Source organism: Impatiens glandulifera, chromosome 9 (genome assembly GCF_907164915.1).
Source record: "Impatiens glandulifera chromosome 9, dImpGla2.1, whole genome shotgun sequence".
NCBI lineage: Eukaryota > Viridiplantae > Streptophyta > Magnoliopsida > Ericales > Balsaminaceae > Impatiens > Impatiens glandulifera.
The window spans coordinates 14,365,733-14,380,366 of record NC_061870.1 but is presented as its reverse complement, the minus strand read 5'-3'; the positions used below and the strand labels follow the sequence as shown (position 1 = coordinate 14,380,366).

General features: G+C 32.9%; 1 protein-coding gene across 1 annotated transcript; it reads left to right on the top strand.

Annotated features, from left to right (window-relative positions):
• Positions 1-1,274: 1,274 nt before the first annotated feature.
• On the top strand, positions 1,275-1,757 carry LOC124915851 (agamous-like MADS-box protein AGL62). Its single transcript, XM_047456599.1, has one exon. The coding sequence runs from the start codon at positions 1,275-1,277 to the stop codon at positions 1,755-1,757; it is 483 nt and encodes a 160-aa protein (XP_047312555.1).
• The last annotated feature ends 12,877 nt before the right edge of the window (positions 1,758-14,634 follow it).

Genomic DNA, 14,634 nt, shown 5'->3' with positions numbered 1-14,634 from the left:
ATCACTACTGGATTCGTTGTACACTGGGAGACAGCCATTTACGATAAGCTCTAGCACAAACGGGAGACGATGAAACTGTTTAAGGGAAATGTGTCTAACACAAACCTCGAATCAACATTTTATCTGGTGATTTCGTTCTTTGTAATATTGTATTTATTTAATTTGTTTGTAACATCATTTATATATATATTTCTGTTATTTTTCAAGACAAGATTTCTAACAAATTGTAAATGTGAAGAGTGAATTGGATGCTTTTTTTTCTAAGAGATACTATAGATTGTGGTGAATATTTTGATATGTTGATATGATGGAAGATGAAAGTTTGGAAGTATTCACTTCTTCAAATTATTCGCTAAGATATTTTATAGTGTTTTGTTAGAAAGAGATCATTTTGTGTTGAAAGAGAGAGGAATACGGGAAAGGGGAGCAAACAACAATGCTAAGAACACACTAGGGTTCGTCCTTAAGAACATGCCGTTTTTTGACAACTAGAGCTTCGCTTTTCTTCTTTTAGCGAATGTTGAATCGGGGCTCGAAGGTACAAACAGGGGAGTGATTTCTTAGTGTTTTAGTTCGAAAGATCTCCTTTGGCGTTAAGAGGCAGAGGAATACTAGGATTGGAATAATTTTCTAAGATGAAATTGCAAAGAGCGGGAAACCCTTTTTCCGGAAAAAAAAAAAAATTTCTCTCTATCTACGTGACATGCCACATTGAATTCTTTGCCTTTCGTGTTTTCGTAAGTGGTTTCCTTAATCATTTATCATATATTAATAATTAATTAAGAATACATGATGTTGATCTCCATAATCAATTTAAGAGCCAATATATATATAAAAAAATAATTATCTCATCTAATTTTGTGGAAAAAAAATAAAACAAAGATAATTGTTTATATCATTATCAGAATTTAACAACTGATTAAAATAAAGTATGTAAATAATTTTTTAAAATAACACTATAATTATTTAATTATTTAAAATTTTCTATTAATGTATAGTCAAATTAGGACATTTAAATATTTTTATTTTATAATATATAATAAAAAAATTAATTCATGAATTTAGAAAGATATTTAGATATTAATTAATTAGATTTCTTTCTTTGTATGAATATTCATAGTGTTCTATGCGAATTTTGTTTACTTAAATCTATAAATAGATTCCTATAATCTAAGAAAATTAAACATTTTATCTATCCATTACATAATATATCTCCCGTGTTTTATCTTTATCTAATCATGGTCAAAACAAACAAAGGGCGTCAAAGAATCACCATGGCCAAAATGAAGAACGAGAGTAATCTTAAGGTGACATTCTGCAAAAGAAAAAGTGGGCTTTTCAAGAAATTCAGCGAGCTTATCACACTATGTGGGGCTGAAGTTTTACTTCTAGTATTTTCACCAACAAACAGAGTGTTCTCCTACGGTCATCCCAGTGTAGAAGAAATAGTTGGGCGATTATTTGGTTCATCCTCTCCGACGGGGCTTTCCTGTGAAACTCAACAAATGATTGAATCTTATCGGTCATCAAACATTAGGGAACTAAATGCTAGTGTAATGCAGGTTGAGGAATTGATGGAGGTTGAGGAGCAGCATGCGAAGCAGATAAATCACGACAAGAAAATTGGGCAGAATCAAAGATGGTGGGAGAGATCGAATAAAGAGATGAGTTATCAACAACTTGAACATCTCAAGATGTCTCTATTGAATTTAAATGCCATTGTGACCCAAAAGATGTTGGAGTTTTCTAACCCGTAAACTCAAACTTGTTTACGGGAAATAATTATTATTGTGATAAGTTATTGATAAATTTATCTTGTTGTTTTTATTTTTTATAATTTTAATTGTTATTGTTTTGATTGATGTTTGTGTTATGAATTTTATTTTAATTTATTTATGTGTTTGTAACCATATTTTTTGTATTTTAATTTTTTTTTTTTTTTTTATACTATTATCGATTAAGTTTTATGTGATTCGATAAGAAAAAAATATTGAGAAAAAAAAATAAAACGATAATGTCACATTTTTATCGTAAAATAAATAATCGAATATCTCAATCTTCATTATAGTTAAAGATCTCATCTTTTTTTTATCTCCAACCATAGAATACACTTTAATGCTAAATTCAAAATTTTATAAAGTATATTATAATATATAAAAATATCTTAATTTAAAATATAATTTTATATTTTAATAAATAAAAATCTTATTTTAATTTCCTATCTTTATTATCATAAATTTTGAATTAAAATCTATTACAAATTAACAATTAATTAATTTTCATGATAATTGATTAGATAGTTATTACTGTAGTTAATAGAGAATTACATGTTTATGTGTGAAATGAGTAGGCCTGATGATATCGTTGAAAATGAGATTCTCATGTGTTGCTGGTTAGATTCCCTTTCCTTTGAATACCTACCAAGAAGTAATAGAGATGGCTTGATTATAAAGATGATAGTTTTCTTTCCCTCATTAATTTTGAAAAGTAATTTTCTGTTTTTTCTCTTAATTACATTTTATAACGTAATTATTCAACCACACATATTTTATTCTCCCTCATTTGGTCTCAATATCTTTATAAATATTTAAGAAGATAATATACAAAATATTGTAAATCATTTTTTAGTTAACTTTTGATTATATATTATATTATTTCATATATAAATAATATATATTCTTTTAAATCTTAACACCATAATTAAACTATTTAATTATATTATTTACTTTATAAATAAATAATATTATTTTAAAACCTTAATTCAATAATTAAATCTTTTTAATTATGTATATATTATTTAATTTTATAAATCGATATTATATTAATTAATATTTATATCTATTAATAATTAATAATTAATGATTAACAATCATTTTTTTTTATATAATTTATAAACTCTTAGTTTGTGTCCTAGTAGGACTCAATTATAATTGTTATAAGTTTTACCATATTAATCCTAATTGTTTCCTAGAAAAGCACTACGACTCTTAAAATAATTGGATTAAATTATCTTAAATAATTATTTAATTCAAAATTAGTATTGCACGTTAAATTAAATGACACAATTTTTTCAAGGGGATGGTCGGACAATAAAAAATTTGATACTTCTCTAGCGTGGAAATTCAATCAAGACGACACACGCAAATGTTTGGTCGTATGAGGATCATAAATGAGCTTCATTTTTGCTTTGTAAGATTAAATCAACTTCTAGATATTTCACCTAGATATTTCTTGATGAGGTGAAATATCTACTTTATGATGTTGTTTTTGAATATACTCTATTAAGTTTTTAAATTTGATTTTGATTAAGATTTGTGAAGTTTATTGTGAATTCTTTTTTATTTTTTCTTATTTTAGGTTTAAACTTTTAATAATTAAATATCGACTTCTTACTAAGAAAGTTTTTAAATTATTATTGGATTTCTCAAATGATATTATTTGAGTTAATGAAGATTAAATCTAAGTATATGTCTATTATTTTGAATGTCATCTCTAGTTATGATAAATTATAAAACTTTTACTATTGTTTTTTATTTATTTAGTAAGCTTGTTTCATTATAATCCAAGCTTGCATATAAAAAAAGATGTCAAAGATTTTATGAGACATTTTATGTTTTTATAATATTTAATTAAAGATTTCAAACTATCTTATTTGGTATGGATTATAAAAAACACTTTTTTTAATTAAATTAGCATATTAGAATATTTTTTTATATAAATATAAAAATAAATAAATACAATTTATATTTAATTCACTTTTACATTTTCTTAATTAAATACAACTAAAACAATTGAATTAATTATAATAAAATAAACAATATTATTGAATAATATTAAGTTCACAGTTTAAAAAAATATAATTAATATTTAGTTTGGAATGTAAAAACCTAATATTAATTCAATTCATATAGGTATTAATGAATAAAATAATTTGGATTACTGATTTTGATAAATATAGTTTAGATTAATACTGATGGGTTTGACCCGTTTCTTCATACTATATATCAATGATTTAATTATTCTTTTTCATTTTCTATTCATAATACTTAATATAACCATTGTGTATGGAAGAAGATCTTAGACAAGTTTTTCCAATTGAGTGTAGATAGTATCGAATAATGATGATATACATACAATTAGATCGGAACATGATCGGCAAACACAAACGCAATTACACAAATTTAAAAGATAATTTACATATAGTTCTCCAAACATCATTTGGAATGAGCCCTAATTTGAATTAATCTATAGAGAGCAAAACACTTACATAAGAACTATACACCAAATGGGTAAGTGGTTGATGGTTCCTGAATTCAATCTAATTCCTAAGTCATAATAAAAACTTAACTTAAAAGACTAAGAACAGAGGGAATAAAATAAACAATGTATTGTTGAAAGATAACTTAATGTAAATTCAGTTATCAAAAGCATATTAATAGAATGTTAGATTAAATTAAATAAAGAAAAAGGAAAACTAATTAAAAGAGAAATAATTAGTTAAGGAAAAACATCTTAATAAACTTAGGTAAATAAGTTTAATTCAATATGACATAGTTTTAATAATATCGTCTGCACAAAACGAAGTTGTAATCTGAACAAAACATAACTATGGTCTGAACAAGAACTAAGTTGTGTAATTTGCCTATGTGCAGCTACTGCCCAAAAGACGTATGTCTTTAGATGTAGTCTAAAGAAAGAGCGAGCAGACATAGTCTGAATTTCATCAGACGGGTTGTCTAAAGAAGTCTGCGAGCAGACGTAGTCTGAACTTCATCAGACGGGCTGTCTAAAGAAGTACGTGAGAAGACGTCTAGGACTCAATAGACGGGTTGTCTGAAGAAGTGTGCGAGCAGACATAGTCTGAACTTTATCAGACGGGTTGTCTGCAGAAATGCACGAGCAGACGTCTAGGACTCAACAAACGCTCTAGTCTGAAGAAGCGCTAACAGATGTCTAGGTTTCAAAGAACGCTCTAGTATGAAGAAGCGCTTGCAGACGTCTAGACTTCAACAGACGCTCTGGTCTAAAGAAACGCTAACAGATGTCTAAGCTTCAAAAGACGCTCTGGTCTGAAGAAGCGCTAGTAGACGTGAAGGCTTCAACAGACATTCTAGTCTGAAGAAGCGTTAGCAGACTATTATGATCGGGATAGCCGAAAGAGACTTGGGGTCTCTTTAGGTCGAATGCTTACACAACACGCCGGTTGATACTAACTCGGTTAGAAGTTAATATCGGTCTCAATACTACATAAATCGTCAAAAACTCTTGAACCGAGTTCAAGTACAAAAATGTTTGTTTCTATTTGAAGCAACACACACGGATTGGAAAGCAATATAAGGGTATGAAATGGAGAAGAAATACAATACAAGATTTATGGATGTTCGGAGATAAAGCTCCTACATCACCCCTTCTTCTCAAATATTGAGAAGGATATTCACTAAGAATATTTAACACACTTTACTATACGTCAAATAACCAAGGCTTATTTACTACTCGTTATTGACATACAACTCTCACTTCTTACACAAAATGAATGGAATTGTAATATCCTTAGCACTTTGGACAGTATCTAAACAAGAACCGTTTAGGCTTTGATTCAATTCTAAAATATGTTGTCTCACTGTCTTGTATATCTTCTTGGGTATATCTTCTAGGTATGTTGCTGCTGTTCTTCAAGATTCTCTTAAATATTGAAATATGACAACAGTCATATTTCTCATTCAATGGATACTTACATGGTAATCCTTGATTCTGATTGGTCGGTCAAGAAGGTACATCATGACATTAAATGCGGTTGATACTTCTCAAGAAACATATCAGTCGGCAGGTTTGTCTTCTATTGATTTAATCATCTGAAGCAGTTTGACAAATACCTACTCCTTGGGGACTGCTGTTGGACTTACCAAAATAGGTATCTGATCACTTTTGGCATTGTTTTGCTTCCCAAGGTCTATCATCAGACTTATATCAAAATGGAAATAACAGTTTGTATATTTGAAAGCTTTCTTCTGCATATTTCCAAAGTATTCTGAATTACACCAAAATGGAAACTTCCAGTCGTTTTCAATTTAAATCTCTTAGTATATGATTGATTCCACATCTTTGATTTGATCGGTCAAGTTGCCGGTCATTTTATATATTGTATAGAAGCTTAGGATTGCACCAATTATTTTACCGGAAAGATCACTGGTTGCACCGACTTTTCAATATCGGTGGACCGGACATACTGAGGAAGAATAGAAGATGATTTCTCTTTGAGGTATAAATGATAGGTGTACTGATCATACAACTGAGCGGTAAAGTCAATTTTCACTGCCGAGTCGATCCTCTACTTGTTTCGTTGTAAAGATAGTCGAATAGATACTTTGATAAGATAATTCTGGTTTGCACCGCCTTTGTAATGTCGGTCGACCGGACTAGAGTGATAAAGTTGTTTTGAGGATATGACCGAATTCTGCATCTCCTGCACAAACGGTGGATTTGGTTAGGTTCTTCAAATATTTAATTACCTGCTACTTAACTCTCTATTTTATCTAACATAGACGTCTAGGCTTTAAAAGAAGACTAAAGAAACACCTTCTCATCTTCCCTACTAAACACCCGACAAGCGATAGTCTGTCACATTAGCACACACAATAATCAACAGAATAATTCCACATGTTAATATTCAGATTCGACCGTTACATTAATTAACGTGTATCATTTATACAAACCTTCTAAAAAGCTCAATAGTCACACGCCATTCAAGTAGGGCTACGATACTCAAGTGCGTCTACAACACTGAAGTAGAGCTACGCTACATCAGAACTCGGAGCTCTACAACACGTCATCATTGAATGCAAAGAGGCTGTGACTCATATATATATGTGGATCTTAATCAAGAAGGTGTTGGATATATTACCGCTTTTATTCAAGATTACTCTCTCATTATCCCAATTGTAATTCGTATACTATGTACTTTCCATTAAGATAAGCTGAGAGTGAAATTGTTGTAATATTTTTTAAGAATGTTCAACATTATAAGTTGAACAAAGGGTGTCTGTTCAATAGAGTGAGATTTAGAAGTTCAGAACATCCATTGTTAAGTCATGGGTTTCTGATATGGGTTGTGTAGAGGCTATAAAAGTTAAAGTCTTCTATTGTATTCTTTTGGTAACAGAAGAAGGGGTGACGTAAGAGTTTTTATCTCCTAACATCTATAAACAACTCTGTGTCCATTTCTTAATGTCTTATTCATTATGCTTCAATACGCTTCAAATCCAATGAGTTATTCCACACTTGAATCTGATTCAAGAGCTCGTGAAGATTTGTCACGAGAATAAAAACATGTCTTAACCTCCAACAGGGTTAAAAACCGAATTGGAAATCGATAGTCGTTCAACAATACTCAAATTCCACTGGTTGTTGTTGACACCGATCCCAACATAGAGAAATTGAGAGGATAATGATTGAAATTGAGATCGAGAGAGTCGAAACAATAAAATACACATAGGGTTAGAAGACGCAAAAGGAGAGTAGATGATATGTTGTATGCCTAGATGAGCCACAATATGTACTTTCTTCAAATTTGATGGCTTAGATGTGAAAATATGAATGTGAATCCCCACATAAAATTTTAAAATAAGTCCCCAACTATTTGAAGAGTGGTTTCATATCCCCAAAAGGAGACCGAGAAAAATTGATTTTAGGATTATAGGTTGCCATTGGCGCTAGCTCATATTCTTGTCTCTCCAATTGGGCTTGTTAGATCTATGATTATTTAGAGAAAAATAAAATTTATGTATACTATATTATTTGGGTAAAATGATTACATAGTATTTATTATATAATAATATAAATATTATGAAATAATTAACTAATAATAAAATTAATTATTAATTTAATTAATTATTTACTATAAATAAATTTAATTTTAACAAATAATTGATAGTTAATTATTTAGATTATAATAATATTAATATTAGTATAAATGACTAAAAAATAATAATTAGGTTATTACATTAATTATATAACTTTATAAAAATATAATATTTCTACAAATTACGAAAATATCAAGTAATTCTCTAGAGTAAATTTATAAACTAATATTATAAGAAAATTATTTATCTTAACCATATTTTGTTGTCATATACTAAGTGTGGTATAAGATAATAAATTGAACAAAGTGAACTATTACATTATTATTGCTTCACATAATAGATCAAAGAAACAGAACGATTATAATTATTTTAATATTGATTTATCAATTTTTGATCTTAATCAATAAAAGTAAACGGAATAGATGCTCGAATCACCAGAATGGTATCTTTCATGAAAATAATTTTTTTACATAATTTCATTATTATTAATTTAAAATATTTGTGTGAAATGTATAATAAAAATAAGAAATAAAATAATTTTTATTCCAAAATAATTATTGTAAAAGAATGAATTAATTAATTTAATAAAATATACAAAATTAGACGGCACATTTAAATTTTTTTCATGGTACGTACAATTCTTAAATATTTAACTCTATAAATAGATTTTCTTCAATTTGTTCATAAACACACTTAATCTTTTTATTACATAATACGATTCACATCAATAATTTGTAACTATCTAATCATGATGAGGACATGCATAGGAAGTAAAAAACTTAACACGTCGAAAATGTAGAACGAAAAGAACCTTCAAGCCATCGAACTGGATATTGTAAAAATCCAATGAACTAACTAGTCACATTATATGAGGCCAAAATGTTACTACCTTTTTTATCTCAAGGAAACAAAGTATTTTTATTTGGTCATCCAAGTGTGGATGAAATAGCTCACCATTTATTTGGTAGTCCTGGTTCATCATCCTCAAATGGACTCTCCCATTAACCCAACAAGTAATAGACGTTAAAACTAGAGAACTCAATACACAACTTATGCAGGTGAAAGATCAAGTATAGGTCGAAAAGTAACATGGAAAGGCAATTGCTCAAGCCTTAAAAGTTGGGCAAGATCAAAGGTTTTGTGAAAGATCGAGAGAAAAGATGAGTTGTCAACAATTGAGCACCTCAAAAGTATGTAAATATTTTTTATTCTCCAGATAGTTGAAGTTGCGAACTTAACAACTAATTAAAATTAAGTATGTAAATATTTTTTATTCTCCAGATAGTTGAAGTTGCAAGACTGTTTATGTTAACCGGGTCACTTCCATATCTGTTGAGAATGATAGATAATTCCATATAAACAACCGACCAGCACAAATAGATACTTCAGGTATCCGTTGAGAATGATACCGAAGGAACAGACTTAGTATTGCCATATTCATACAAGTCTGAGGAGAGTCTGTAGGCTGTAGAAGACCGTCCTACAAGATCTTTCCACTCCAGGATAAATCAGAAAGGCAATCTTCCAAGTACAGGCATCTGTCCAACCGACAGTTGCCATATTGAGTAAAAGACAAACCTAGCCGGTTTGACCTACACTGGAAGACTAGACCGTCAGGTCTGAAGACTAGACTACTAGGTCTGAATCACTGAACCTCTGCTCAACCAATCAGATTCAAGGAAATGAAATGTGACCGTTGACACATTTCACCTATAAAAGAAGGAGCTGAAGAGGAATAAATGCGGGTTACAAGTTCTGAATTTTCTACAGCCTAAATAAAAAGATTGTGTCCTATCTCTAGAAAGCTTAAGCGTTTATTTGAAGTGTACATACAATTTCGGTTAAAATTGTACGGGTGTTATCGAGCAGGAAATAAGTCTCAATCGGATTGTGTTTGTATTTCTTAGTGAATATCCTTCTCGCGGTTTCGAGAGGAAGGGGTGACGTAGGAGTTTCATCTCCGAACATCCATAAAAACCTGTCTTGTTATTTACTTTCCGCCTGCTTTACTTTCTAACCGATCTGCACTAACCTACTAATAACGCTCTAACCGATTCAACATCACCTAAACCGAATTACTAAGATCCAAAACCGACCGAGCAATCTCCAAACCTATCCTATTCAAATCTGGTTCTGCCTATCTCGTGTGTGTGTTGCTTCAACCTGAAACAAACCACTTCCGCGCTTGAACTCGGTTCAAGGGTTTGTGACAGTTTGTGTAGTATTGAAACCCCGGTGTTAATCTTTAACCGGATTAATCACCACCTTTGAGTGAGACGTGCTAACCGGCCAACCCCGGTCCCCCAGCCGCGACCTAGATCCTAAGAATTGGTATCAGAGCAGTTAGTTTCAATACTCAAGCAAGCATGTTGTTCGATTGGCCCCCAATGCTAGAAGGTGACGACTTTGCCAACTGGAAGGCACGCATGCACCTGCATTTAATCACTATGGATGACGATATGGATGACGAGATGCAGTTCATTATAGCTAAAGGACCAATAATAATTGATAAAGACAGAAAGGATTGGACAGCTGAAGATAGGAGAAGAAATAATCGTGATAACCATGCCAGAAACCGCATCTCCAACGGTTTGGACAGAAACACGTATTGTAAGGTCAGAGATTGCAAAATAGCAAAGGAAACATGGGAAGCCGTGATTCAGATTCATGAGGGAAATGAAAGAACCAAGGAAAACAAGATAATGGTGGCCACTCAGAAGTTTGAAAACATCAAGATGAGACCGGGAGAAACAATGAGAGAATACAGTGACCGGTTCACAGGTGTGATAGACGAGCTAGCAATTCTTGGCAAGAGGTATGACAATAAGGAAGTCATCATGAAAGCGTTAAGATCTCTTCCAAGCGCATGGGACATAAAGACAATGGTGATGAGGGAATGAAACTGCCTAAGCAAGATCAAGCTACACGATGTATTCGAAGATCTTAAGGCATATGAGTTTGAAATGAGATCTAGGACTGAAGAAGACGTCTCAGCCTCAACCTCAACCAGAGCATTGATCACATGGTGCATTGATCACCTTCGGTGACAACTCAAAAGGTAGAACTGTGGGCAAGGGTAAGATTGTCCATGGTAACTTGACAATTGATAATGTACTCTTATTCAAAACCTACGTTTTAACCTGCTCAGTATTAGTCAAATGTGTGATGCTGGATACACTGTAGAATTTCTTAAACATGCATGCTTAGTTAAAAACTCTTAAAGTATAATACTGCTAACTGAAAATAGGTTAGGAAACATTTACAAGGTAGATTGGAAAAATAAAGTAGAATATCCTGTCTGCATGATAGCTAAAACCGATCAAAACTGGCTGTGGCATAAAAGGTTAAACCATTTAAACCTTAAACTATATCCGCGGTAAAAAGTTAGTTGAAGGAATCCCTGCTATTGTATTTAATAAGGATATAAGGTCTGTTCAGCATGTCAAATGGGTAAACAAACTAAGTCAACCTTTAAAATTAAAGGACACATTCAATCTAACTGATGCTTAGATCCTCTTCACATGGACTTATTTGGACCAATTAGGGTCGTCAGCCTAGGAGGTATGCTTTACACTATGGTAGTTGTTGATGATTATTCTAGATATACATGGGTAATATTTTTGACATCCAAACGTGAAACCGCATCAAATTTGATCACACTGCTTAAATGTTTGCAAAATGAAAAATCAACACGCATTAATAGCATTAGAAGTGATAGAGAAACCGAATTTACAAATAGTACTCTAAATGCATTCCTTGATGAATTCGGTATTAGACACGAGTTGTCTAGTACTAGGACTCCTCAACAGAACGGCCTGGCCGAGAGAAGAAACCGAACTCTCAAGGAAGCCGCACGGTCAATGATAGCTGATTCGGGCATTGCCCAGAAATTCTGGGTTGAGGCTATCAATACCGCATGTCACACACAAAACCGGTCTTTGATTAATAAGTTTCACAACAAAACACCTTATGAGGTATACTTTGATAGGGTTCCTAACCTTAGGTATCTTAAGATTTTCGGTTGTAAATGCTACATTCACATAAATGGCAAAACTTATTTATCTGCTTTTGACGCAAAATCCGATGTTGGGATCATGTTAGGTTACTCAGCAGTTAGTAAAGCATATAGAGTGTATAACACTAGAACTTTAACCGTGGAGGAATCACTTCATGTTGTTTTCGATGAATCGGTTGAAAGCAACACTGCATCATCCTTTGATCTACACAACAGATTAGAAAATAACAATATCCATTCTGATAGTGAAGATGAGATTCCAGTTTTTAGACGGTTTGTCCATGACCAAATGGGTAATGATGAAACCCAGCCGGATTAAGATGTCCCACGGCAGGAAGCTGACACTTCGGTTCAAACCGAGGAAATCGGTCGGTCTGACACTCTTGTTCAGCCCACCGATATGTCTAGCCTTGATTATGTAAACGGTGATTTGGTAGACATTCCTGAACCGAATCTCAAAAGGAACACAAATCATCCTCCTGAGCTAATTATAGGTGACCCTTCAGAACCCGTTCGAACTAGGCGACAAATCCTGGAGGAATACTTCAATTCCGCCTGTATATCCCAGATTGAGCCGAAAAGAGTGGATGAAGCATTGTCATATCCGGATTGGATCTTGGGAATGCAAGAAGAGTTAAACCAGTTTGAGAGTAACAAAGTCTGGTACCTAGTCCCTAGACCGAAAGATCAACCGGTCATAGGAACAAGATGGGTATTTAGAAATAAACTCAATGAAGACGGTTTGGTCACGAGGAACAAAGCCAGATTAGTGGCACAAGGATACAAACAGGAAGAAGGCATTGATTTTGAAAAATCATTTGCCCCTGTAGCTAGGATTGAAGCTATTAGGATTTTTCTATCTTTTGCTGCATTCAAAAACTTTAAAGTTTTTCAAATGGATGTTAAAAGTGCATTTTTGAATGGTGACCTACGTGAAGAAGTATATATTGAACAACCACCCGGTTTCAAAAATGCTGAACTGCCCAACCATGTATACCGGTTAAACAAAACACTATACGGTTTAAAGCAAGCCCATAGAGCCTGGTATGACACACTAACCGCATTTCTGCTAAAGCATGACTTAACCATCGGTTCGGTGGACAAAACACTTTTTAAATTTAAGAAAAATGAACATATCCTACTTGTTCAAATATATGTAGATGATATTATCTTCGGTTCAACCGATCCTAAGCTATGTGATAAATTCTCAACCCTGATGACTAACAAATTTGAAATGAGTATGATGGGAGAATTGAGCTTCTTTCTAGGTCTTCAAGTTAAGCAACTCGAAGAAGGAACCTTCATGACCCAACCCAAATATACAAAGGAACTTCTAAAGAAATTTGGGATGGATACGTGCTCATCATCCGCCACTCTAATGAGCTTATCAGTCAAATTGGACAAAGATGATGACGATCAGGCAGTAGACCTGACAGTTTACCGAGGAATCATCGGTTCTATCCTATACCTGACAGCAAGTAGACCGGATATACTATTTGCGGTCGGTGTGTGTGGAAGATTCCAGGCTAATCCAAAACAATCTCACTACACAGCCGCAAAGCGAATCTTGAAATACCTGAAGGGAACTCCTGACGTCGGTTTGTGATATCCAAAGGACTCATCTTTTAACCTCACAAGTTATTCAGATGCAGAATATGCAGGTTGCAAGGTTGATAGAAAAAGCACCAGCGGAACTTGCCAATTCCTAGGTGATCGGCTTGTTTCATGGAAAAGCAAGAAACAGATATCAGTGGTCACATCAACCGCAGAAGCTAAATACTTGGCAGCGGAAGTTGTTGTTCACAACTTCTTTGGATCCAACAACAACTGAAGGATTTTGGTATCATAGCCGAAGAGTCTCCAATTTTCTGTGATAACACAAGTGCCATAGCAATCACCTACAATCCGGTTCTATACTCTAGAACCAAGCACATTGACATAAGGCACCACTTCATTCGGGAACATGTCATGTTGAAGCATATCCGGCTGGAATACATATCGACAGAACAACAAGTAGCTGACATCTTCACAAAGCCTCTACAGGAGGCTAAGTTCTCTGAATTCAGACTCACACTTGGTTTACTCGATATTAGTCAGATTATTCCTAAAAATGCTTAAAATGGAAATCGGTTCGAACAGACAAAACCGGTAGTTCCTCCTAAATTGTCGGATTCCAAATTCACCAAGGTATCTATGGAAGAACCGCTTTGTCTATCACTTAGAGTAAACCGACCGATTACTTAGTGCATGCACCAATTAACCGCATCGGAACGAATGACTGAAAAACCAACTAGTTTGGAAGTAGTTTACTTCGGACTATTTGGCCTCAAAACAAAAGTGGAATAATTATCTGTGTTTAAAAGTATCTGTTCTGAAAAACTATATTTTCAAAGTAAAACGGTCATACCTCAAAAGACGTGAAGATACGATATCTTTCACCGTCCAGGCCTATGACCCACATCCTAGGTTGTAGACATGCTTAATTCATGCAAAATGCTTTATCCTATGGTTAATAGACATCAGTACATGCGACACACTGGATAATAAAATCATCCCTCCACTAATATATAACTTAGGCAAACCTTAAACAAAACAATCACAAGCTCCAAATTATCCTCTCACTAAGACAAAATGTCTCAGTTTCTAAACATCCTTCAAGTGGATTTCGATTCAGCTCAAGGTACTGAGCATTACGAAGTCTTCAAGATGATTAAGTCACTTGAAGACACCGGTCTCAAACACTTTCTAGATGACAAACAT